This window comes from Rissa tridactyla, chromosome 7 (genome assembly GCF_028500815.1).
Source record: "Rissa tridactyla isolate bRisTri1 chromosome 7, bRisTri1.patW.cur.20221130, whole genome shotgun sequence".
NCBI classification, from domain to species: Eukaryota; Metazoa; Chordata; class Aves; order Charadriiformes; family Laridae; genus Rissa; species Rissa tridactyla.
In genome coordinates this window covers 403,966-427,613 of record NC_071472.1, presented here as the reverse complement: position 1 = coordinate 427,613, position 23,648 = coordinate 403,966, and the positions used below count along the sequence as shown (strand labels likewise).

Below are 23,648 nucleotides of genomic sequence, written 5' to 3'. Positions count from 1 at the left end.
GCTAGAGTTCAAAGCTTTGTAAAAGTCCGCACCAGAGGAATATACCAAATGGTTTGTTACAGAGGGCTCTCTTCTTTTTCTTTGCTACGCCTGCTGTGCCTGCACAGAGACTTCTTCCAGGGCTCTTGCATCCTCCACAGCAGCGTGTACCACCAGAGTCACGCCTGGATTGCAGTGGGGAAATGGGCTTCTTGAGAGAGCTCATTTTATTAGTAAAGTGTTCCAAGAATCTGGAGAAATCTAACACTGTCCCTCAATCTGGTAGAAACAAGATTCTTTTCTTCCTATTTTCATCATGTCTGCTACTAGGAAAAACAAATGCTTTTCTCCTTAGTGAGCTTTGCTTGAGCCTCCTTTCTTCAGTTCTTAGTTTTCCCCAGGAGAAAAATTGAATTTTGTTTCCTTTCATTTTTTCTTCTGTTCGCAGGACTTTGAGCTAAGTGAGTTCTTGTTGGTGTTACATCTATTCTGTTCATAAATCAGCGAATTTATTTGATTTATGTGGGACTTGCAAGCATCTCATTAACAGGTTAAGGTGAGGCAGTATACACTGTTTTGTCAAACTTAGAAAGATTTACACACACCTAAGATTTTAATGAATAATTGTTTTTTTTGAAAGATACAAGTTTGTATCCTACTACTAGTTAAATTCTGGTTGTCAGGTTTTACTTTTTTTTTTTGACACTTGCCTATGGAGGGAATGCAGTGTGGCGTCTGAATTAGAGGCTTTAGCAGTGCTTGGCTGTTTAATTACTGAAAGCAATAGGACAACCGTAAAATTTTAATAAATATGAACTTGCCAGGTATTTCATATTTTTGGTAAGGGCATGTAGGATCTTGTCTATACTGGGGAGTTACTGCAGAATGAGGCAGGGGTGAATGTAAAGCACTTTTCCCCTTGTATAGACAAGCCTTTAATTTTTCTTCAAGAGCAAACTCTGGGATGTTCCATGTGTCATCTTGTCCCTAGTTTGAGCTCTCTGGTGGACTTTACAGCTGACAAGGAATTACATCTAAAGCATCTCTCTAGTTCATGTGAATAATGTCATTGATTTCAGTGGTCTCCTTGTGTAAGGAGAGCACACACGTGCTAGGTTGGGGCAGGATTGGAGGGCTTGCTTGTAAGCCTGTTGTGGTAGATACTGCCTGCCATAACTGTTCAAACAGAGCTTACTTTTAGCACTCTAACGAGGTCTCATGTACATTAAAATGAGAAGAGCCTTAAGGGAAAGGAATTGGAAGAATATGGATGTTAGAGTGTTTCTTTGTAGTTTACACTATAGAAGAATGCCCGAGTCTTGTCCGTAAAATAGCATAGTCAAGTAACTAAAACTGGAAGGTTTACATTTCACAAGAGACAGAAAAAGGTAGCATCCCAGGATTTGAGATGGGAAGTAGGGAGGGTAATGTTTCTGCTTTGCTACAGTTCTGTGCGTGAGATTTGAGGAAGTGGTTGAGCCAATCTAACAGTTTGCAGTGATTCCTCCTGTACCCGCCATGAGATCCTGCTCTTCTCTGTCAACTCCATTGCTCGTCTGACTCCGCACTGCAGTTCACAGAATCACAGAATCTTCATGGTTGGAAAGGACCCTTAAGATCATCGAGTCCAACCAAAAAACCTACAATCTCTGCCACTAGAGCATGCCCTGAAGCGCCACACAGAAACCTGTGTCAGCGCTGGCACGATGCAGCAGGAACATGCATCTGACCCCTTTGGCCACCTTGTGAAGACTTGCCCACTATGACCTTGAACACACTGGTTTTTGTTCCTCTTAAGTAACATGGAACTTAGAATGCTACCTTCCCTGCAGGCTGTTATGAGCTGGAATATGTTTTGAGATGGCTCTGAGGAAGAAGAGGCAGTATGTATAGATGCCTAAGATACATTCTGATTTGTGTACCTTCTAGATGATGTACTTAAATGTCTAGTCTCTAGGCAGCCTCAAGAATGTTAATGTTAAATTCCTGAGTTTGCTAATTCATTTGATCCACTTTAGATTATTGCTGTATACCCTTTTTGTGTGTGTGGGATTGTACTAATGTGTCCTGGACGACAGTAACAGTCCTGCTATGTTTGAGCCTTGTGTTCCCGCTTCTGCTTATTTCCATGGTTTAGGGTCACTTAAGAGTTGTCTTTTTTTTTTTTTTCCTGGATGTGTTTGTTAACAGATCCATGTAGGCAGTTGCATTCTCTGCCGGAAATAATTCTGTCTGTATTGCAATTTAATACAGATTTCCAAGACTTTCTTGTACAACGTGCCCTACTGGAGCAGGGGGGCTGGACCAGATGACCTCCAGAGGTGCCTTCCAGTCTCAGCCATTCTGTTACTCTACCCTAATCAAAGAAGTCTTAACGAGTGTGGTTACTTTTTGTCATCATGGATACTTCAAGCTTTATTGCACATGTACCACTCTCTACCTATAGTAACTGTGGCTAGAAGATAGATATCTTAATGAAGAAAATACCAACATGAATTTGAAACCAGAGTAATAGATTTTCAAAGTCACATTAAAATCTCTGAAAGTGCTTGCTTAATAATAGGTATGTTTATCTCTGTTTATAGGCCTGTGAAGCAGGAAGTATATAATATGTCCTTTGTATACAGAGTTTGGATGGAGCTCTGCATTTGATTTCTGGCAAAAGTGAGTGTCTGTGATTCCCAGCCATTTCAAGACCAGGTAGTTTATGATTAGCGATTATAGAAAACATACTGTCACAGAATTTTTAAGGATACCTGATGTGGAAAAAAAATAGACCAGAACATGCACTGCATTGAACATTGATGTCTAAAAGAGAGACCTGTAGCGTTAGGAGAAAATTATTAATAAAACAGGAGGAGAGGGACCATTTTTGCTTTCTGAAAGGGAGGAAAATTTTTGAAAGGGAAGAGAATAAAATCTTGAAAATCTGGTAGGATGGATGAAGAATACAGGAGATCTGGAACTAGGTATGATAAAGAAAATAGAAAAAAGCTTTGAGTTTCATCAGCACCATTTTACTGTCATTCAAGGAAATACAGCTGTCTGTATTAGTGTGACTTTTTAAAAAAAAATAAAAAATCTCAGAATGCTAGATTCATCGAAAACTTGGAAAAAGTAGCTGTGATAATGAAAAGCCCCCTTTTCTGTGTTCTGGACGTATTAGGATGGCTTTGCTTTGTCTGTTGCTAGCTTTATCAGAGGGGTCTCTTGCGTTGGCTGGTCAGGGACAGTTTAGCTGCAGGGTGGCACTTCACGTCCCTGTGGAGAGTGGAAGGTGCCGGGCCCATCCCAGCTGCCCTGCAAGGGACTGCAGTTACACCATCCAGACTGCAGTTATGCCATCCAGAGGGACCTTGTCAGGCTGGAGAGGTGGGCCCATGCCAGGCTCATGAAGTTCAACAAGACCAAGTGCAAAGTCCTCCATCTGGGTCGGGGCAATCCCAAGCACCGATATAGGCTGGGCAGCGACTGGCTTGAGAGCAGCCCTGAAGAAGAGGGCTTGGGGGTGCTGGTGGACAAGAGGCTCAACATGAGCCGTCAGTGTGCACTAGCAACCCAGAAAGCCAATCGTATCCTGGGCTGCATCAGGAGAAGCGTGGCTGGCAGGTTGAGGGAGGTGATTCTGCCCCTCTACTCCACTCTCGTGAGACCCCACATGGAGTACTGCGTCCAGTTCTGGAGCCCCTACTACAAGAAAGATATGGACGTGCTGGAACGCGTCCAGAGAAGGGCCATGAGGATGATCAGAGGGCTGGAGCACCTCTCCGACGAGGACAGACTGAGAGAGTTGGGGTTGTTCAGTCTGGAGAAAAGAAGGCTCCGAGGAGACCTTATAGTGGCCTACCAGTATCTTAAGGGGGCCTCCAAGAAAGCTGGTGAGGGACTTAATTAGGATGTCAGGTAATGGTAGGAGTAGAGGGAGTGGATCAGAACTAGAGATGGGTCGATTCAGACCGGACGTTAGGAAGAAGTTCTTCACCATGAGGGTGGTGAGACACTGGAACAGGTTGCCCAGAGAGGTGGTGGAAGCCCCATCCCTGGAAGTTTTTAAGGCCAGGGTGGAGGGGTCTCTGAGCAACCTGGTCTTGTGGGGGGTGTCCCTGCCTATGGAAAGGGTTTGGAACTAGGTGGTCTTTAAGGTCCCTTCCAACCCTAACGATTCTATGATTCTATGGTACACCGACAGCCCCGCTCCTTGCCAGTTGGCTTCGCTCACACTTACTGTGATGCTGGTAGGGTTTCCTTGATGCATCGGTAGAAGAATCCAGGAGTGGACCTAGTTTTGGTGTCAGTGTAGGAGTGACAATTACACAGCTGGCACAGAGGAGAGTTGGTGATGTACTGGGTGTGGAGAAACCAAAGGGAGCTGTATTGCTGCCTCCTCCATGTGTAGATTCGTTTCAGTGTTGTTTTCACAGTTCAAATTCCTTAGCAGAGTGACTGTCAACTGTCTCAAGATTCTGTTCCTCTTCTGAGAGATCTTCTTAGCATCTGTAGTGATGTGCCTTGCTGAATTGCCTGCAACCAGAGTCAGGGCTGAAGACTCTGAAAGGAGGAAAACCGTGAGGCAATGGCTTTTGTCAGGCAACGTACGGTGCAAGTGTGTGTCAGCACTCTGTAACTCAGCAGAGTTTCGACTGGTCCCCTCTCCTGTGGTTGCACAGAGAAATTCTCAGAGGAGAATCATCCATACTTACTGCGAATCTGCTTTTCAGCCGGTGAGAGAAATGGTGTAAGAAGCCTTCACTTACAGACGCTAAGTATATACGCTCATATCATGTTCTACAATATTTTCCATTAATTACATGCATCTGCTAATCAAATACTGCCAGGTTTCACTAGTGCCTGCTTTCACTTGGTATCAAATGATTTAATTTAGCATTTGGAGGGATTTTTTTTTCCTTTTCTGAAAGGATCGTCAGTCTGTTAAAGTCTTTGGAAGACAGTGATTATTTTTTTTCATGTACTGTCAGACTAGACACAGTCGATGCAGCAAGCAGTGTTTTTAGGCGTACAAAAACATCCCCTTTTAAAAAAAATGTGACTTAAGACAGTCATGCTGCATGTTTATGTGTAGCCTGGTGGTAGAATTGTCTCATTTTGAGGTACAGCAAAGTTTCTTCAAATCTGGAGCTGCCTAATGTTTTGGTTTTTTTTTTCCTTTGTTCTTGTTTTGATTTGCTGGTTTGTTATGTGTAGGTTTGTAGACAAAAGAAACAAATATGGAAATTAACGTGTCTGTTGGACCACATGCTATTTTAATTATGTCCAGAAGAGACCTGTGGTGTTAGATCACTTTGAAGTCACATTTTTTTGGATATTGCCTCGAGTACTGTTTCCAGAGCTGCCTCAGTTTACCAATGTACTCCATTGACATTCTCAAGACATTACTCATTTTGGTCAGGTTTAATTTTGGAAAAGATAGTCTGTGATTCTTTTAATTTTTGTGTTGGTTGTGGTTTTTTTGTTTAATATTGTGGCTGATAAGAGCTTGGTTGGTGTTTGTTGGACTGAAAAGGAACAAAAGTGGCTGCTTTGCAAGGCCTGAGTTACAAATACACATCTTCAATCTGAAAACAAGCCTCCATGCAGGCGCATAACTGGGTGGGTTTATGTAGGATTTTTTTATACACAGGATTTCTCATCTGCAGTATTTGGCGAGTTGAAAGTGTTAGACGAGTTGAAAGTTAGGAACTTTATACCCCTTGCTATTGATTTAGCCTGATGCTTCCTTCTAGTAAAGCATTTTACAATATTTAATCCCTTTACGTGGGATAACTTCCTTTCCTTGAAGTTTTAAGGTCTTTCAAATAAATAGTAATTTGTTTGTTTCTCTGTGAGCTGTAGCCTAAAAGCCACAATAAACAAGCAGGTGTTGGTTGGCCTGTCTCAGCTGCAGTAGTTCATTTGCAAAGCTTATGGATTTTAGTGATGTTTAGTAAGCCTAGGAAGGTTAAGTCATTAGCATTCAACCTCATTGGATGGACCTTATAATCATTTCAATGGTGACATATGAGAGAAATGAAGCCCTTGGCTACTCACCCACTGTGTGACTGGAGAACTTGCCCATCCTTTGAGGGGAGTCTGAGTAGAAATGGTGTAACTTAAAGAATACTGGGTTTTGCTTAAACCAGTTCTGACCTAGCTTGTGATAGTAGATAAATCTTGTGTATGCCATCTGATGAGGAAGCACTGATTGTCTTAAAAGAATGTCCTGTACCAAAAGTTGATAACCTAAGCATACAACTATGCAGTAAAATAAGACATGATTAATGTGAGCTGGGTCGAGATTTTGGTTAGCATGATTTTTGTCTTCATTTTCTTTATACTAGTAAAGCTAAGTGACAGTTACTGACCTAGTTTTCATCTAGTTCTAGGCTCTTGATTTTCTGCTGACATAGTGTGTGCAGGGTGTCACTTCTGCCAGCTGGAAAGCGGTGATTTTTCTTGCCTAGTGTTTTGACCCTTTCATAATTGATTTTCAAGTAGGCAGTTTGTCACTTTTTCTGTGTTTAACATGGGAGTATGGAAAGACATGGGGTGAAAGTGGCCATTACGACAAAGGCAAGAAAAAAAATAATCTATGGTTATGTTTCATTCTCCTTTGCTCACTCCTGCCTCAGTGCAGACTCTGTGACACCCACTGGTTCCTAGGGATTGCTGACTGGGATGCTCATGATGGTGTTTCCTCAGGACTTTTTTTTTTTTTTTTTTTTAAAACCTTGTGACCTTATTTCGTTCTAGAACACCCCTCTAAATAGTGACCTTCCACACAGAGGAGGGCCAGCTTTTTTTTTCTTTTTTAAACTTTTTTGTTGAGGTGAGGATTATTGCCAAAGACAAGTAGCAAGCAGTCTTCCTCTTACCCACCCTTCACTATTCCGCACCCACCTGCTTCTTGTCCCTGAAGCAAAAACTAACTTTGGGGCATAATCTATGTGTGCTGATGCCTGCCTTGCAAAGCTGGAGGAGAGGAAAGATAATTCATTGCATTTAGAAATGAAAGGCAGTGGAATGATGGAGGGTAATTTACTTCTGTGATACCTAAAGATAAAATTGCAGGGAGAAAGCAGCCCTGCTGAGCAAGGAGTTAGGCTAAATGAGGTGAGCCAAGGAGAACGCAGTGGGTCGTTTGGTCCTTTGAAGAATTTGGTGGTATCTTGTAAATGACAAGAGCTAGAGTGGTGAGGTTCAGAAACAAGCCTAAATAGCAAGGATAAATTTGATAAATTCAGTAGGAATGAGAAGCACGGGTTTTTTTCATTGGGTTTTTGGGTTTGTTGTTTTGCTTGTTTATTTTGTGTTTTGGTTTGTGTGTTTTGTAAGTCACAACTGAAGAAAGGGCTAATTCTGTAGAAAATGGTAGAAGGCTATGGTCTTGGCATTTTCTCTGGAGGGACTTGGCAGAATGGGAAGAGAAAGGGAAAAATAAATTTGTCTGCACCTCATCTGTGGTCAGTTATTTTTCATATGAGAAACAGCTGCAAATCTTGAAGATTTTATGGCTTCTCCGTTGACAACTGCTGCTCTTTTTCCCCAATGTAGACAGGCAAATGACTCAACTGATGGTTCTTCATCTGCATGGTTGCTGAATCGTTCAGGTTAATTCAAACAGTTGCATAACACCTTTAAAGTTTAATGTTTCTGACTTGTGAGTGCTCTTCATCTGCTTCAGTGCAAGATCAGTTTCTTCAGCACTTCAGGGTAGTAACAAGTGGCTGGAGAACAGTAATCTTTAAAGCTGATAAACAGTCATTTCTGCAAGATCTGCCGCCTGCCTAGGAATTTTTTGGGCAGCAGTCAAGTGAAGAGACCATCTTTTCCCCAGTGTTGGCAGTCCTTAGCGACACTGGCCAAAATGATCAGCAATAGGGTAAAAGAGTAGCATAGCAGAAAACTGAGTGATTGTGAGATAGAACGGGTGCATCCGTGACACCTGGGAAGTCAAATCTAGAACCAGCCTGGTGGGAAAAAAGCTCCTGCAAAAGCACATTCTAATAGCTAATGTGATAATGAGGTTTTTCTCACGCTTCCTCACCTTTCACCTCTTTCACTGTATTTTAATAGTGCTTCAGGGCATAATTCCACTATTTAGAAGTGAGCAGCAAGTTGGAAACCTCGGTGTTCTTTTGCAGCCTCCTATTAAATTGATGCATGGCTTCCAGGGGTGTCAGATAAGGGGCTGGGGGGGAATGTGGAGTATCTCATAGGTAAGATGAATAATAATCACATTATTGAGTGAGCAACAAATGAAAAAAATGCAGTATAGCTTGTCAGTTTTGTATCTGTATTGATCTTCCTGCCTGCATATGAAATATTTACAAAGGGTAAAAAACATAATTGTTTAGGGTATTGTAGAAAAATATTTCAATAATAGCTGTTTAAATTCAGTGAGTTTGTTTAGATATGGCTAAACGTAGCCTACTGGAAACATCGTATATGCCATTTACTTTCTTATTGTGTGAAGTCAGAGACAGACCTCTTCAGTGTCTCTGTTTTATCATTTTCATTTCATGCATTTGAATAATAATAAACCAAATATATCTTATAACAAGTTGTACCTTAAAAAAAAAGGTAAAAAACCACTGTTCTCTTGTTTTAAAATGTTTTTGTTCATTCTTGAATTAGGAGTCTCTTAGATCTGTGAATATACCCTCTGTTTATTATAAAATGTTAGATATTGATGACTCAAAGTGTAGTCATTGGAAAGGATTTTTTACTTACTGTCTTGTCTTGATTTCTGTTACATCAGTAACACCTTGCTGCTTTAAGTGTTATTGTTGTTTTCGTCTTGTTTGAAAAATGCAGTTATGCTAAAGGAATTTGAATTTTCCAGAAAAGAGAAATGTTGAAACTTCTCTATGTGTAAACCATGAAAATTCTTAATGCATTTAAAGGCAGTGAAGGCAGTTGTGACTAAGAGAAGTTTTCTGCAAACCTTAGGACTGAATCTTGGGATGTTTACAAAATACGAAATGCACTTTTCAAAATACATCTCTTTTGAAGTATATGTTTAATAAATCCTACAGGTGGTAAGTCCTGAAGTACTTCTGTGCAAATGGTAGAATGACTAAGATGCTCCACCCTTTATTTCTTTGCAAATGTATGCTAACTGTTTTTCAGGATTTAAATATGGAGAGACTGAGCAACACACCTTTGGGAAGCAGGAAAATGTGGAGTTCAGGGGCATTAGCTCAGGTGGTTACATACCACGCAGGATTAGTTTATTTGACCTCCCTAGAAGATAGGAACTCTTGTGGGTAGATCTTTGAAAATAACCCGCTCTGGTAGGTGAGGAATATAAAACGTGCATGCTGCAAACCTTTAAGGAAAGGGAAGAAAGTTATGAATGCGAACAAAAGCTATGAATCATCTTGTTACTGGTGTTAGTATCTGTCAGTAGTAGCTGTACCTGGAAAATATTTTTGTAAGGAAGCTGATGAGTTTTGAGAAACTCACAGGCAGTAAAAATGTGGAGAGATTTTTTTTTTTTTTCTGTCTTTGTGCTTTTCAGAGGGGACTCCCTTGGTAGTGAAGTACTTAATTCATAAAAGATTAGTAATGAAGCTCCCAACTCTCTACATAACCTAGCATTTGTATTTTATAAACCTGATCTTGTTTTGGAGTCCCTCATTTATAAAAAAGCTGATCATACAAATTCTTAAATCAAGGGACTTTCCACCCCTTCCCTTTGTGCTCTGAGCATGAGGCAGTGGTATGAAATGTCTTGTGTCACTAAAGAATAAGAGTTCACTGCTCTTAGTTGGAATACATCCTTGAAGAACTTTATGCACAGTAGGGAAGTTGGCCTCAATTCCAAAAAGAGAAAATCTAGGATGGAATTGTCCTTGATTCCTTTTATTTGATCTTTTATTACTCCCTACCTGTATCCTAAGAATAGGAATGACGTATACTGTAAAATTTCAGTTCTATATCAAGCCTTTCTCTTCCAGTTAATTGAAAATTTATACTTGTCATGTTTGCAAAAAAAAAAGTTAAATGTAATACACAGGTTTTCAGGTGTTCTTTTTTTTTTTTAATTGCCACTCTGTTCTAGCTATGTATGTAGAATATCTCGCTCAGATTGTGAAATTCATTAACAGCTCTACATTTTACCATTGCATAATGCAGAATTTCTAATATGGCATATGGGTTTGTTGTATGGAAAAGAAAAAAAATATTTAAAAAGCAAAGTGTAATAAATACAGTGGGACTTCTATTTGATGTCTTAGTTTAGGAGGTTATCTGAGAGAGGGTGTTTGACTATGTATTTAGAAAAAATATTTAGGGTTCTTTTTCTTTCCTTTTGGAATCTGGTAATTAGAATTTTTAGATCTTGTAGTACTGGAAGGCATATCCCATTTAAAGTGAGATGGAGTGAGTTAGAATGCACTTTCTTCTTCAGTACAGCTAGCTTCTGTAATGTCTTTATTCCACTCCATGCCATGAGGTTTTCTTCAGAGGCAGGAGGTGCCCTCTCTGTAGTCCCTGAGCTGTTATTTACTGCCTCTGCTGGGAGTTTGATCCAAGGTGAGATAACTGGAGAAAGGGAACATACTTGAACCAACCTAAGAGGTTTGCAGTTGCATTTGCTGCTCTTCCCATCACCCTCCCTCAGTATGTTAGATATGTTGCTCTTCTTTTGAGTGTGAGTGGGGGTTGTCCCTTAAAAGCGGTATGTGCAGTATATTTGCCTGCATGATGGAGAGACTCAAAGGGAATAGTGTACCCTAAATGGCACAGTGTGAGATGCATGAGACGTGTGATCAGTGGCACGAAGTCTATTTGAAGGCCAGTAACTAGTGGTGTACCCCAGGGGCCAATACTGAGTCTAATCCTGCTCTACCTCTTCATTAGTCACAGAGTGGATGAGGTTGGAAGGGACCGTGGGCAGTCACCTTGTCCAACCCCCTGCTCAAGAGGGGTTATCTAGAGCCAGTTGCCCGGGACTGTGTCCACATGGCTGTTGAATACTTCTAAGGATGGAGACTCCAGAACCTGCCTGGGCAGCCTGTGCCAGTGCTTGGTTGCCCTCACAGTGACAAAGTGTTTCCTGATGTTCAGGGGGAACCTCCCATGTTCCAGTGTTTGCCCATTGCCTCTTGTCCTGTCACTGGGCACCTCTGAAAAGAGCCTGACTCCATCCCCTTGTCATCCTCCCTTCAAATAATTATACTGAACTGGGAAGCCCAGACCTGAACTCGGTACTCCAGGGGCGGCCACACCAGTGGCGGACAGAGGGGAAGAGTCTCCTCCCTCGACCTGCTGGCAATGCTCTTCCTAATGCAGCCAGGGATACCGTTAGCCTTCTCTGTGGCAAGGGCACATTGCTGGCTCGTGGTCAGCTCTGTGTCCACCAGGACCCCCAGGCCCTTTTCTGCCACGCTGCTTTCTAGCTGGACACCCCCAGCACGTACTAGAGCCTGGGATTGTTCCTCCCCAGGTGCAGGACATTGCACTTCCCCTTGCTGAACTTCATGAGGTTTCTGTCAGACCATTTCTCCAGCCTGTTGAGGACCCTGTGGTGTATCAGCCATCCTCATTTCATACTGTCAGAAAAATTGCCGAGGACGTGCTCTGCTCTGCCACCCAGATTGTTCCACGAGCAGCAGCCTGCCCTTGCAGCACAATGGCTAACGGTGTCCTGGGCCGCATTGGGCAAAGTATTGCCGGCAGGTCAGGGGAGGTCATCCTTCCCCTCTCCTTACCACTGGTGAGGAGTGCAGAGGAATTTTTCTTTCACTAGTTCATATTCAGCCAACCTAAGTCAGAAAATTTAATTCAAAAAGCACCTTGCTGACAGTATACATTAATTTGTAGACAAGCATACAGTGTATTTTCTTGCTGTAAAGTCTTCAACTTCAAACGTCTGTGGATCCAGCAATACAGTTCTCCTAATGTATAGGGAACAAACTCTACAGACCAACTATATTCTATGTCATATTTTAGAAGGCATGAGTTTACCCAAGTTAGATAAGAATTTTTATATACACACACAAATATACCAAATTGCTCTGTTTTATATTCAAAATTACTATATATTGATATATATAATTATATATTTCAAAATATTATTAAATATTTTTGTTTCGGTGTTTCTCTGGTAAGAGGAGCTTCCTATTGTCTGTTCACATGACTGTAAGTGCCAGTGATTTCTGGTGTTGGAGTATTTCAAAATTACTGCTCCAAAATTACTCCAAAATCTGTTGTGAGCTCTATACGGGGCATCAGCTGTAGTATTTGACTCCTCAGCTGACTTAAGGAAATGCGTGCTGTCTCAAGAACAGTGACACTAATATCACTAGACAAAATGGGTGATCATTAGGCCCCATCAATACAAATACCTTGTCAAAGGGGGCCTGTTATTCCTCTGGTGAGGAGTTTGATGCTTTCACATAACTTGTCCATTGCATTCCTCTTTGCACCCCTTGGTTTTTCCACTGACTCTTTTTTTAAGCTCACATTTCTCTCTTTCAGCTGCTACAGAGTGTTTCTTTTAGCACTGCACCTGCTCAAGAGCCTGTGAAGGTTGTGGTTTATTATTACCTTATTTTTCTTAAGAAAGATCTAGTTCTCCTGCAACAGTGTTATTGTGTTCACTTGCAGTAGGCTTCCACCTCCCGCTGATCAGCTCTGTGAAACCAAACTCTTTCATAAGTACCCTCTTGTATGTTTGCTTTTGGTTGCATTACACCACTAAGCTGTATTGCTTTTTTAAAAAAAACAAACAACAATGCATCCAGTGGTCTCTAGAGCAGAGCTAGACTAGGCATCCCCTGTGAACTTCAGCACGACTTCAGGTAGACTGTTTCTTCCTTGTTCATGTGATGATACCAGCTGAGTTTTAATAAAGTCACTATTGTTCTGCAAGACTTAGGAGATTTTAAGAAACTTGTAAGTAAAATTTATCATACAACATACCAACAATTTACAACGCTGCATATTTTTAGAGGTACCACTAACTTTTCAAAGCCAGGCAGAAATTAGAGAATACCAAATTAAGAATGTCTCTGCAGCTCTAATTAGACTCCTGTTCTTCTACATATGCATTTGTTGCGTGAGAGGGGCAAAGCAGTTTTGGCAGAAAATAAACCCCGTTGTGTTCTAACACTCCTCACCGAGGTGGGAGGCTAGGTGCGGCTAGGTTTAAATTCTGAGTGATGCCCAATTCAGCACTATCAGTCCAATCTCGTTTCATATGTATTAAACTATTACGACTTGGATACACTAATAGCGGGCTGCACCTTCAGTCTAGTCGTGCTCATGAACTAGCACGGCCACTCTCGAGTCTTTGGTGGCGTGCAGTGAGAAACCGAAACAACTAGCTACTTAAAAAGTGCAGTTTATTTAAACGACAGGTATATAGGTTCTTAGGGTTGCTGGTGATAAATACACTGTCTGCAAAGCACGTGCAAATGACAGTATTGTTACCTATACAAAACGCGCAACAAAGTTATAAACGATACAGCGTGGCTATAAATGTAGGAGAGGGATTCCCTAGAGAAATTTCTAAGTTTCACGAGAAAGCACTCGGTATCATCGAAGTCTTACCCAAAGGGGTCCCTACGGGGGGGAAGAAAGGCTCAGCCCGTCGACTGATCCTGGAAGTCAGTGATGGAATTTTTCGCGATGGTGTCTTCCCTGGGTATCCCCCCCTCTCTCGGGCTATTTTTATACTATTTGTTATCTATTATAAGGTGGAGTTTGAGTGACTTCAGTCATACATACTTTTATTATGATTGGTATAAAATTCACTCGCTTCACAATTAAAGGTATAGTTTATGAGAAATTCAGGGCACAGACTCAAGGAGGAGTGGTCGCACCTTGGAGACGGGTAGCCTTTGGGCTGGAGGTGTGTTTTGGTATTATAATGACATTATAATGAGCAAAGTTCGCACAAAGGACAGCGTTTCATCAAAATTTGACAAAATGTTGGCTCTGAGCATCAAGCGGGCAGCTAATTGGCAGCTTATCTGTTTCATGGTACCATCCCATTCCTTTATCTGCATAAGACAAGTTCACGGAATAATTGTCTTCCGTCCCGTATCTCACGTAGCTTTGCAAGCGTCATACAGAGAACCGCAGATGTTGCATTTTTTCGCATGCCAGGTGCAGCTGTTTTCTACCTCAGAAGCCTCTTGTTTTTATACTTTTCCTTAATGTGTGAACAATGCTGTACTTTTGTGGTTTTGGCCAATTTAGTAATTGTTCCACAGCATTATGTGTCAGCCTTGAAGTATATGATGGAACAGTGTTTCCTTCACCAAATGCACCAATGGAAACTGTGCATGCCCGCTAGTAATGTTGAAAGCTAAAATACCCTCAAGTACAATTCCTTAATTGCAATGTGCTAAAATGAGCTGAGAAAATTTAAATTTTAAGGAACTGTCCAATTACATATAAAAATGGGTTCTAAAGAACATAACACCTTCAAATTGTAATATTAAGTTGGAATTTATGTATCTAGGTTTCTACAACAGACGACCAGTGTCTGAACATGAAGCACAAAGTCTGTGTTAGTTCCAAATTCCTACTCGGACCGGGACCGTATTGTCTGAAGTGGCTGGAAGGAAGAATGTGAGATGAGTCAGAACAGTTTTCAGAATTTATTTTTTTTTAAGAGTTTTGTACTAAAATTAGAAAGATCCTTTCTAAAACAGTGATCAAGAAGATGGAAAAGAGAACAATGGAGTTGGAGCCTACGGTTTGCCGGAAGAAATGCCAGTGCAGCCTGATAGGTACGAAATGTGTATCATAGCTGTCCTGCGACAGTGCGGTACCTGACGCAGCTGTGTGACTCGGGAAACATCCCAGCAGCCGGGTCTCGGAGCACAAATCACTCACTACAGCCCTTCTTGTCATTTTGTACAGACAAAGTACGTGCAGTGCACACTCAATGTGCCTGTGTTTACAGCCGCTGCAGCCCACGATATGCGCAAGGAGGAGGCTATTACGAAAGAATATTTAATAAAGTTGGGAAGTGAATCGTTCCCATGTCAGGAAAAATATGTTTAAGGTGTTTGAACAGCCTTTTGCCTCCCTGTGTGACAGTGGCCTGGTGGTAGAGCCAGGCAGAGAACAGGGCATTCCTGCAGACAAACAAGGTTTTCCTTTGTTTGTGGACATCCGTTGCGCTGCACGAATGGACAGGATGTGCTCATATAATTAAAAATTTCTAGCACAATTTTTGCACAAAAGAAATACGAATTTGGATTACATCGTCCAGCCTTTAAATTTCTAATTTCATAACTTTTTCGTGCTTGCCCTCACAGTTTTGGCATCATTTATGTATGCATAAGCCTTTTTTTGTTTGATCTGCAAATTTGAATCTGGTGCTGTTGTAAGAAGTAGTATTTTTAAATACCTTTTTCCGTACCTAATAAAGGCCAATATTTTATAGGGACAGAGGAAAGTTAGCTGTCTGTAACATTAGAGAGTATCTGTAATAATTCAAATAATGCTTTTATACACAATTTTTAATGTAAGGTTACTCTTACCTCATACCTATTTCAAACTATGGAAGATGTTCTTAGGTTCTTGATTTGTTAATGCTGTTTGAAGATGGATTTGATTTCCAAAAATATAAAGTGTTTATGTGACACTTTCTCAAAAGAAACCCGGGCTCTATTTAATCAAAAAATTATATTCTTCTTCATGCACCCCATTTCTGTAAGAGAAACACTTGTTAAAGAAAGAAAAGCTGCTTAAATCTTAAGACTTTTAACCCTTTTTTTACACTATTTTTTTTCCTTCTTATCTACAGTTTCATAACTAGCTGTTTGATGAGCAGTATTACTCGGTCCACCAAGTGTTGACATATAGAATCATAGAATCGCCCAGGTTGGAAGGGACTTTTCAGATCATCGAGTCCAACAATCAACCTGACTGTGACAAAACCCATCACTAAACCATATCTAAGCACTATGTCTACCCATCTTCTAAATACTTCCAGGGACGGTGACTCAACCGCTTCCCTGGGCAGCCTGTGCCAATGCTTAATAACCTTTTCAGTGTAAAAATTTTTCCCAATATCCAATCTAAACCTCCCCTGGCACAACTTGAGACCATTTCCTCATGTCTTAGTGCCTGTTACGTGGGAGATATATAGGATAGCTTGTTCTCTTTGGTGTAAGAGTCTTAAAATAAATAACAGGCTAATGTGCTTAGGTTGCTCCTCAAGTCTGCTATTTAAAATAAACAGCCTTTGCTGTCTCTTAAGCTGCAGTGTCCAGACCGCCCGTCTCTGCTGGTGTCTTCACCGTTCCCTCCAGCTGGGCCAGATCTGAATTCTGGTGCCCACAAAGGGACATAGGGTCCTCCAGAGGCCTCTTCAGTACCAGACAGAGTGGTGTGATGACTGTGTTTTAAAGGCAGCGTTGGTCTTCATACAACCTAATAAGTGGTTTGTTTTCTCCTATCAGCAGATGGGCTGCTTCCAGCTGACCATGTCTGAGTCTCTCAGAAAAGTCATTCTTCCTTTTTTTGTAATGGTGTGCCTGAGGATATGACTTGTCCTTTTTCCTTGTCACTGCTTTTTGTGAAAGCTGTTGTGTAAGGGAGAAGCGCTGCTTTTCTTCTTTGCAAGGCCAGAAGGCATAAGTACTGGGAAAGGGGAAGCAAGTGGAAACACACATGATGAGTGAGAGTGGAGAAGACAGTGCTTAGCTATCTTTGTCATCCCCCAATAATTAGCTGCTGGGGAACATGAAGTATATGGTATTTCAAAGGAAGTAACCAGGGCTGCAGGTAAACTTTGGCTCAGGTGTTCCATTTTAAACTTACTTTTCTAGTTGTCAGGGTTTGTTAATCTCGAGAAATTCTTTGCTCTTGTGGATTGTCTCCATATCTACCTCATCCAGACAAGTGAGGACGGGAGAGTGTTTCCTCCTGTTGTGTTTAGTTTTTCCTTCTCATGATGCTATGGTTGAATTTTAGGAGATATTTTCTTATTTTCAAAAAATTGAGTGTTGTTGGAGGGAGTGTCATTAACCATGTTCTTTCAGTCCAGCCTTTTCTACATTGCTGGACATACGTGTTGAGAGCTGGCACATAGCCTTTGCCTATAGAATGTCACTGATACCGAGTCGCCAATTCTACGAGCACGTAGAGCATATGTTTAAAAAACCCCACTTCACTCTTCCTAATTGGCATTCAACATTCTAGAGTAGTATAGTGAAGCTTGTTCTCAGAAATTTATTTATGGTTTGTATTCCATTTGCTTCCTTTTAGTTTATTTGATTTCTCAGTTAGGTGGTCCAGTTTTGGGGGTGTTTCTGTGGGCGTTTTCAGTTTTTCAGTGCTGAAACTGGAGAGGGATGCTTAGTTTATATTCTTTGCAAAACACCCGAAAACACTGCAGAACTTGCTTTACTCCTCTGCTTTGCAGAGGGATGGTATTAGCAGAACGTCTTTCTTTCTCCAGGTAATCCCTAGCAGGTCCTTCTCCCAAGGTGCGGCACAGGCAGAGTGGTTGCTGATGCCTGATGTGCTATGCTCAGGAGTGCGGCTCGCCGGCACAGCCTGCTGCACGTCTTACATGGGAAATGGACAGATTTTTTTGCTTTTCCTGTTGATTTCATGTGGTTTTTATGGCAATCCATTACATTAATGCATAGTCAGATTACTCCCCCCCCCCCCCCCTTGTCGCATATTCTCTACTGCAAGTTTTCTAAAATGAGATAGCTGTGGAATTTTTCAGTACAGAAAACAAATGAAATTAGAATTTATAGATGCTCCAGAAGCTTTTTGAGAAAGAAAGGCTCTCCATGGTTCCTTTTCATTCTGTTTTCCTTCCTTTCTAGCTGAAGATAGTTATCTGACACAACAGTCTTCCAGTTTTACATCCCAGCTATGTTTTTCTAATAATTAAGGATCCTTTGAAATCTGCAATTACTGCTCTCCTGGCATTGTTGTTACATTTGCGATGTGGCAGACTGGAATGCGGGTGCTTGCTGGGGTGTATGTGTGGGTACGTATGCGTGTACGTGGCAGCAGTGTGGGGAATGTCCAGCTCTCCGTGTGGCCACAGTGCGTGGCAAGCAGGTGAGGAGCAGTGGGGTGGTGACGCCGTGTCCCCTGTCACCCGCCAGCGGCTGGGTGTCCCCAACCCACGGCCAGTTTCTGCCATCCCCCAGCCGCACTGATGGACTCCGGACAGGAGTCAGACCTTTATTCTGCTTTACTTTCACCAGGGTGTCTTATAGTAACTCAGACGAGTTTACCCTTATAACCTTAATTATATGTGGAATGTGGAGAATGCTGTATTATTTTTCTGTATAAGAAGACAGTGAACTCTAATTGCTTAGTGCAAGTATTAAAACATTCCTTGTGCTTCAGGACTTTGCTTAACCAAGATGCATTGTAAAAAATAAATGTAACTACGAAAAACTTTCTTCTGATTATTTCACTGTTTTTATTGTATTGATCCTGTCTTTATTTTGCTTGGTCTTGTGTGATTAGACATTATTAATGTTGCATTTATTTTTGTTTCTTTCAGTTATCCTTTAGGAGCAACACTTAAAATGTTAAAGGCAGTTTTAAAAAAGAGCCGAGAGGGTGGAAAAGGGAACAAGAAAGACACAGGTATGAACATTAATAACATATTTCATACGTAGATGAGTTGTGCGTTATAAATCCAGCGATTAACCGTGTTCTGTTGCAGCAGTGGTGCCCCACCGTCAGGGCAGCAGTGGTGCCCCACCGTCAGGGCAGCAGTGACTCCTGTTGCTGACACCAGCCGCGGGGGTCTCTCGGCCATGGGCCCCCTCCATTTCGGCCCCACTGGCCACACACAGGGCACAGGTGGCTAAAAACAGGTAATCTAAAGCTTCCTGGAGGTGTGTTCTGTTCATTCCTTCCCGGGCCGCTGCAGGGAAGGACGGATGAGCCATGTGCTCTTGGTTCTTACCACAGAAGTTCTGTGAGCAGGCTTGGTGCATTGTCCTGCAGCTTAAACACTGCCCTAGGCCAGAGGTGCAGAAGCCAAACTTATATTTTAAGCTACCTATTCAATTATGTTATGAAAAAAACCCCATTATGTATTATAGGCGATAGAATTTTTATTATTTATGTATTCAGAAAAAAATTGAAAATAAATTTAGTTAAAGTTTAAGTTGGTTATCAAACTTCTGTCATGTTCTAGTTTTTACTTTAGCTACAGAGATTTTTGAAGGTAAAATTAATCATCGACAAAATTTACTTTAAAAAAAATAAAGCTTATTTTATTATTAATCACAAATTTAGTAGGCCACTACTTAGTCTGTATTGCCTTTCAGGAAAAAGGGTATCTAAGAACCCTAATTACCTTATTTGAGGGCAAAGAAGGACGAGCAATGCCCTTTGAAAAGGAGTAATAGTTATAGATGCGCAGGTGGCTGAGAACTAAGCCTGCAGCTCTGTGCCGGTCATGCTGAGTCTTTGCTGCGATGGCTAGAAAGCTAATGGACCTGAGTGACAGTTACCTTTCTTCACAGTTACATTTTTAACTTCAAACTATTCACGTAGCCTAATACATCTGATTTTCTGATGAGTTAGATCCTAAATTATCTGTAAGAGTGAATTTATGCCCTTAGGAAACACAAATTTATTGTTCCCAGTTTTAAAAAAAAATTACTAAGAAACATTCCTTTAATGTATGAAGTACAGAACGCAGCATGACAACCATGCTCACATTTGTCAGCACCTTTGAAACAACGCAGTCGTACTTTCTTTGACAGGCAAGTTACATGTCTTGCATTGCAGCTTTTAAAACTACATGAGTTGCACTGAGTCCTACAAGAAAGGTATTTTAAGTGTACTTTCGCAAAAAGCAATTCCGTGTTCATCTGGCAGGTAATGTGTTCTTCAGGAAATTCTTGTGGTCTGCTGAAGTTTACACTCCACCACAGCTTCTCTCTGAGTGACTGGAGGATGAGAGCTATCCTGAAAAGAAAAACATTGACACTAGATCAAAGATGCACAGAAAGGCTCACAGGGCCAGAGGAAAGGCATCCCGGTAATTAGTATGTGCCGCTGACTCGGAGTCACCAGCTGGAGTTGTTTAAACATAGTGGGCTAAAGATTCCTGTGGTGAGGCTTTCATTGGTACATTTTTGTTTAAAATACTAGATGGAAATTGTTTTAAGCTCAAAAGGAAAATCAGGCTGTTTGGAACGGAGCCTTGACCGGGCTTTTATTAAAATCTGAAGCTTGAAAAGCCTTTTTCCTTTAGGTCAGAAAACACATATTTTTTTATTTTAGCATCTCATAATATCTGTCTGGATTAATGTGTGCAAAAGAAAGGATTTTCTCCCTTTGTTTTTAGGAATACAATGCTGCTGTACTTCTGAACACGAAGGGGAGTGTTAGAGTGTGGGAGGTTTTTTGGTTTCATTTTTGGTTTGGGTTTTTTGTTTTGTTTTTTAAGCAAAGCTCTGGAGTGTCATGTTTGAATTGAATGTTACAGAAACCAAGTATTGGGAAAAAATGGTGAATGATTCCTGGCTGGTGAAAGCTGGAGTAAGGAGGAGTGCAGGAGCTGCTTTTTAAAAGAACGTGATTAATTTGTACAACGGGTTCCAGAAATTTTGGCTTTTGTATTTGAAGGTGTTGTGAAAAGTTTGAAAAGAAATGTGTGCATTCCATTCTGCGTTACATCCAGGACCTGTAAAGTTGTGTTCAGTTTAATAGCTTTCTCTTTTGTTCCAAAGGACCTTGCAATTCTTCCAGCTGTAGGACATTTTTCAGCATTTAGAGATGTGAATCAAGGCAAAGAACATTGGTCTTTGTAGAGCCTTATTTTTTGCAAGCTCCTCTCCTTGATCCTAGAACTCCAAACAATGAGAAATGGAAATCTTCTAAATCGTAGAGTTGTCCCATTTCATGGTCCTTCAGGTCCTTAATAACAACAGCAGCTCTTAAAATTTATTGCTTTCTAAAGAGCTATGAAGAGGGTGAAAAAGCATGCTAATGAGAGCCAGTTAGTGTGGAAACATCCATCCTTTTAGCCACCATTTACGAGAGTAAGGCAATTGTGAATTTAGATGCTTTTCTCAGCTTTGTGGGCACATATGCTTGATTTTTTTGCTGATGGAGTTTTGAAAAAGTTGCCTGATTTTCAGCACTTCAGAATGTAGCAGGAAGTAGACGAGAGCGCACGGCTCCACGGTCCCCATTGGGAGGATTTCTGTGGTGGTTTTTCAATACGTACCCACTTTAGGAGTGATGTTGAACAGCCACAAGGCAGTGGGGTCTTAAGCTGCCACAGCCGTTTTGGAGTTGACTGTGAATGTGCTTGCAGAGGGCTGCTAAGGTGGGTGTAAATCTCTTAAATCTCTGGCTTTGCACTGCGGGGCTGGGGACCTGTGACTCCCCACAGCACTGTCCTGGCCACGGGCATCGTCTGGCTCTGGCTGGAGTCAGATTGGAAGAGTTTAGCCTAAACTGCCCTAGATTGTTCCTAAACTGAAGTAACCCCTCTTGTCCCACGGGTTCCCTCGTGTGTGAAAGCAACGCCTGGAAGTCTGGGCAGTTCCGAGCCGAGTGGGACGATTCCTGTTGTGCTGAGCACAAGTTCCTGTTTGCGCAGTGGCTGTATCATAGTGGTTTTACATCTGCGAGCCTGCCGGAACCACTGCAAATAGGAACGGAGTATTTTTTTTCTCCGGGGTTGATGGCACAACTGTAGTATTAAAAAATCTGTAAAAGGGTTAAAGAACAAAAAGAAATTAGGTCTGTTTTTAAAAATAGCTTGTGTGGATTTTAATGTTACGATTTCCTCATTTGCCCTGACGTAAGGGCTTAAGAGCTGAAGATGGGTATAACATTTTTGAAATCTAGCTGCTATGTTAATTACAATTTTTAGTAACTCTTTAAATTCGGGGTTATCCTGAAAAAGAGGATTGGAAGAATGAACGTTGATACTTCTGGGAGATAGACTGAAGTGCTATGGTAAAGACTTATAGAGGGTCTTTATTTAAACAACTTCTGCCCTGATCAGGTGGAAGACTGCCATGTGGGAATCTCACTTTTGGGTGGAAAAAGGGCACTTTAGGCTACTCCGGTAGCAGTATGCTAGTGATACACAGTTGGGCTCCGATCCTGCAGTTGCTTCAGTAATAATTCTTTCTTCTACAGTTGTTTTATTAAAATGAGTTTATTTAGATGTGGCTGGGAGGCATTGATAGGTAGGTGGCTGTTGCAGGATTAGGTAAAATCTAAATGAATCAAAATCTGTGCATTCAAACGTGTACATAGGTAGTTGACAGCTTGCTGTTTATGCATAGACAATTTTTCAAAACAAAACTTACTAAACTTATTTCTAAATGTGGATTTGAAGACAAGTTAGTTGATACCGTATTTAGGTAAACTGATATGCCAAAGGAACAGAACTTGAAACAAACCAATTTTTTTGACCCAGGCATCCAACTTTTTCTGCGTCCAGCTTCTTTTCAGGTTTTCTGCAGTATGAAGCAACCTGTCGTTACACCCCTTCAGATACAGTTATCTCTGATGTATGGAAATAAGTATCTGTAAGCTGGTTTTTGTTTTGTCGTGTCCGCTTTCCTTCCATTAAAGTGATGTACGTACTTGGTAAAGGACAGAACTCAAGGAAGGAAAACCCCACAATCTGCACCTGTCACATTAAAGTGACTAAAACTATTTTATGAATGTTTGGAACCAAGCAGGAAGAGGGCAAACAGGAGCATTGATTTTTGTAGTAATCTGTGGTTTCATACTGTCTCATGTACTCTGGGCTGGAAACGTACAGCAACTACGCTCTCAGTTTCCCTTTGTTTCTCAAGGTTTTCATTCAGCCTCAGAAACAAAGTAAAAATTTGGTATTTTCTCCTCTTTGTCAGTATTTTCGTTGATGACTGTGATTGTATGTTGTCCACTTTCTTTCCTTGAGGTTTTTAAGTTTACCTCTGTAGCCACTGGGAGATTCTCTGCCTCTGCCCTCTCTTGGAAGGAGCTGACCTTTTTTATTTTAGTAGCACAGAAACTTCGTATCTTCGTGATGCAATTCAGTAGATCAGAGCCAGAAGACTGTTCTTCGAACTCAGGCTCTAGAGGGTTACCTGCAAGTCTTGTCTGTGTCCAGGACGAGATGATAGTATAAAGAATTTACTTCATAAGCTTCAGAATTTAAACAAAAAGTACTTTTTATAGTACAACTTCTACTCAGCTACTTATTCTTTAGTGCTTTAAAACGCTTCAGAGATAGATTTGTATTAGTATTTCCTGTTGGTTTTATGTGCTGCCAGCCGCTTTGCAGTATGTAGTTATGTTTGTTTTCTTTAACTGTCATAAAGCCAGCAACTTGCCCGCATTCTGGGGATGTGCGTTTTTTTTCTTTACTTAGTAAGCAAAAAGCCATTCGGTATAAAATACTTGTAATGTATTTCAACTTAAAAACAAAATAAAATCCCGTATATTAAATTTCTACAGCACATGCTCAGTTATTTCAGATGGCTCTTCAGTCGCATGAGCATTGTTGTTCTGTTGACCCAATATCAGGCCTGAAGGGACATAAATAATGGAGGTATTGTGCATAGTTTGCAGTGTTCTTCCTGCACTAAATCCCATCAGAAGTTTACCGTCAAATGTAGTACACGGTATGCATGTATGCATGAAAACTTCATTGATTTCAGTAGAAATTAATGTGCTAAGTAGTTGGGACTTCTGTG

General features: G+C 41.1%; 1 protein-coding gene across 2 annotated transcripts in view; it reads left to right on the top strand.

Annotated features, from left to right (window-relative positions):
• The window catches only part of TANC1 (tetratricopeptide repeat, ankyrin repeat and coiled-coil containing 1), an 82,160-nt gene that overhangs the window by 6,751 nt on the left and 51,761 nt on the right, over window positions 1–23,648 (top strand). For both annotated transcript variants that reach the window (XM_054208494.1, XM_054208493.1), the window contains exon 2: window positions 18,479–18,564. In XM_054208494.1, coding sequence (XP_054064469.1) covers window positions 18,504–18,564 — 61 coding nt within the window. In that variant the 5' untranslated portion in view covers window positions 18,479–18,503. The remainder of the gene's footprint in view (window positions 1–18,478; window positions 18,565–23,648) is intronic.